The sequence below is a fragment of the Chrysochloris asiatica genome, unplaced genomic scaffold, assembly GCF_000296735.1.
Source record: "Chrysochloris asiatica unplaced genomic scaffold, ChrAsi1.0 scaffold00072, whole genome shotgun sequence".
NCBI classification, from domain to species: domain Eukaryota; kingdom Metazoa; phylum Chordata; class Mammalia; order Afrosoricida; family Chrysochloridae; genus Chrysochloris; species Chrysochloris asiatica.
Window position 1 is genome coordinate 4,544,394 of NW_006408590.1, and position 3,060 is coordinate 4,547,453.

General features: G+C 47.0%; 1 protein-coding gene across 1 annotated transcript; it reads right to left on the reverse strand.

Moving 5' to 3' along the window:
- Positions 1–291: 291 nt before the first annotated feature.
- On the reverse strand, positions 292–2,693 carry KCNA4 (potassium voltage-gated channel, shaker-related subfamily, member 4). The gene has a single exon (XM_006864856.1). The coding sequence runs from the start codon at positions 2,441–2,443 to the stop codon at positions 479–481; it is 1,965 nt and encodes a 654-aa protein (XP_006864918.1). The 5' UTR covers positions 2,444–2,693; the 3' UTR covers positions 292–478.
- Positions 2,694–3,060: the final 367 nt, after the last annotated feature.

Consider the following 3,060-nt stretch of genomic DNA (forward strand, 5'->3'; position numbering starts at 1 on the left):
AGACATACAAGATGCTATTAAAGCACTGATAAATGACTGCTCAAATTCATTAATTCTTACATAGTAAATACTTCAAAATGCCAACTTTTCCCATCACTGCACAATTACTAACAACGTTGACAATTTACTCACACATACACACACACACACACACACACACACACACACACGCTCGCTCCATGGAACCTTCTTTACTGTTAACATCTTTTCTAGTTGATGTGCAAAATTTTTGCATTCTAATAAAAATATAAAGATAGATTTGCTCCTATTTAAACCTCCCTCTTCTCCAAACTGTATCAATTATTTGATATGTAATACAAGTTTAGTAACAATTATGTCATGTATAACCATTAAATGGTGTACTACTGTATGCATTGGACTCGTTTGCATATTTCATTTTCAGAACTGGACTCTCTATGCATAAATATATTTGGAGATGCTGGAGGGGAGGAGTGGAGTGTCAGGGGGAGAAAGAGAGTCACACATCAGTCTCTACAGCCTTCACATTAGAACAGTTGTTTTTATCTGTCTCACTGTCTTCCCCCTTTCCCTGACACTTCTCCTCCTTTGCACACAGAGATTCCTTAACTCCTTCTTCCATCTCTAGATACTCTGACTTGTCCCCCAGGGAGGAAGAAGTAGAACTCCGAAATTTCTTCAGCAAATTGGAAGGGAGGTATGGGCAACTGACTGCATTCTGTGTCAGCTGTGTCTGTTCCTCATTTTCAGTCTCTCTGTGGTAGAAATAGTTAAAGTTAGAGACAATCACTGGCACTGGCAAAGCAATGGTTAAAACACCCGCAATGGCACATAGGGACCCCACTATCTTGCCCCCAACAGTGATGGGCTTCATGTCCCCATAGCCCACAGTTGTCATGGTCACCACAGCCCACCAAAACGCATCTGGGATGCTTTGGAAATGGGTAGTAGGTTCATCTGCTTCTGCAAAATACACAGCACTGGAAAACAGAATGACCCCAATGAAAAGGAAGAAGATCAGAAGGCCCAGTTCCCTCATGCTGGCTCTGAGGGTGTGGCCCAGGATCTGCAGGCCTTTGGAGTGCCTTGAGAGTTTGAAGATCCGGAATACTCGAACCAGACGGATGATCCGGAGAATGGCAAAGGACATGGCCTGTTGCTGCTGCCCATTGCCCCCTCCCTGCTGCTGGGCCAGATCAGTGCCCAGTGTGATAAAGTAAGGCAAAATGGACACGATGTCAATGATGTTCATGATGTTTTTGAAGAAGAGTGCTTGGCTGGGGCAAGCAAAGCAGCGGACGACAAACTCAAAGGAAAACCAAACAATACAGACTGTCTCCACAATGAAGAAGGGGTCATTGAATATTGTGTGCCCTGAGTTCTCCAGCTGGGGTGTCGAGGTGTCATTCAACAACCCACTGTGGCCACCAGCACTCATTGCCATGATGAGATCCCTGTCGTCCCTAAACTCAGGCAAGGTTTCCAAACAAAAGATAACAATGGAGATTAAGATGACCAGGACAGATACGATGGCTATGCCCCTGGCTGGACTGGAGCTCTCTGGATATTCAAAGAGGAGCCAAATCTGCTTTTTAAATTCATTCTCAGGCAGTGCCCTGTCCTCCTCCTCTCTCACGAAGCCCTCATCCTCCCGAAACTTGAGCAGGGCCTCCTCTCCCAGTTGGTAGAACTTCACCTCTTCAGTGAAAATATCAAAAGGGACATTAACTGGTCTCTTCAGGCGGCCTCCTGATTGGTAGTAATACAAGATGGCATCAAAGCTGGGCCGGTTCCTGTCAAAAAAATACTCGTTGCGCAAAGGGTCAAAGTATTGAGTCCTCTTCTCAGGGTCCCCCAACAAAGTCTCTGGAAATTGGGCCAGAGTTTTCATCTGGGTCTCAAAGCGTAAGCCTGATACATTTATCACCACACGTTCACAACAGTCACTGTACCGGACTGAACTATAGCCACCACCTCCCCCATCATCCTGAGGCAGCAGATCTGTGTAGGAACATTCATCACCATTATCATCTTCACTATAGTAAAACCTCCCCTCTTCTTCCTCCTCCTCCTCTTCCTCTTCCTCTTCTTCCTCCTCACTCAGCTCCCTCAGGATCTTCTCCTCAGAGCCACTGGGCATCAGGTCAGTGCAGTGAGGAAAGCTGCTTTGACGGTGGTGGACTTTCTTCTTCTCAGGCCGTGGTCTCCTCCTCCTCCGACTGCCCCGGCCGCTCTGAGGGTCGTGAGAGGTACAGGCCCCATGTGATTGGTGATGGTGGTGGGAGCCCCCTCCAGAACCCCCACTGCCTTCAACAGCAGCTGTTGCCGCTGCGACAGCGGCCGCTGCAGCTGCCCTCGAGTGAGCGAGCCTCTCCCGCTCCCGGGCCCGGGCCTGGGCTGCATAACCATAAGGCATGTGACTATTGCACCCTGAGCTCTCCGCACTCACCATCGCAACCTCCATGGTGGTGGTTTTTGGAAATGGCTGGTTCCAGTTGTAGAAGAAAAAGAGAAAATAGGGCAGCTTCTTTTCTCACCAAATTAAGGTAAATTTGGAACCCTTAAGCAGATTGCTTGGAAGACTACGGATATTTTCAGTCCAACTTTGCATTTTCTGTTTTTAAATCAACAAGCTCCATGCTCTCCCTTCCCAGGGATCCAACATTACTCTCCAGAGCCTGGCTGGCTTAGAGAAACAGCTTAGCACTCGCAAGCCTAAGTCAGAGAAGGTAGATGTTCAAATTTGGAAAAATTTCTGGAATGTCATTGGTGGTGATGTTGCGCGATCCAAAAGCAGAGAGCATCTGATATATAGCAGTTGTGCCTAGAAAATGAAATATATTCTTTCTGCCCTGGAAATTATCCAAAGCTTAGTCCATCAAATTTCAGTGAAATGTAAATAAGCCTTTAGTTTTAACACTTGCCTTCCAGTGACTGCTTGGCCCACGTTAAGGTGGGACGTGAAGTATGTCCAGCCATTGCCGCGTAAAGCCTATCAGGACGATTCTCCAGGTGCTTCCCTTAAGTTCATCAAAAGCTTACTGAACCCAGGGGCAATGCCAAGCTACAGTGAGAGGCAAA

Coding starts and splice junctions, on each gene's coding strand:
- KCNA4 (XM_006864856.1), bottom strand. CDS start 2,443: ATGGAGGTTGCGATGGTGAGTGCGGAGAGCTCAGGGTGCAATAGTCAC.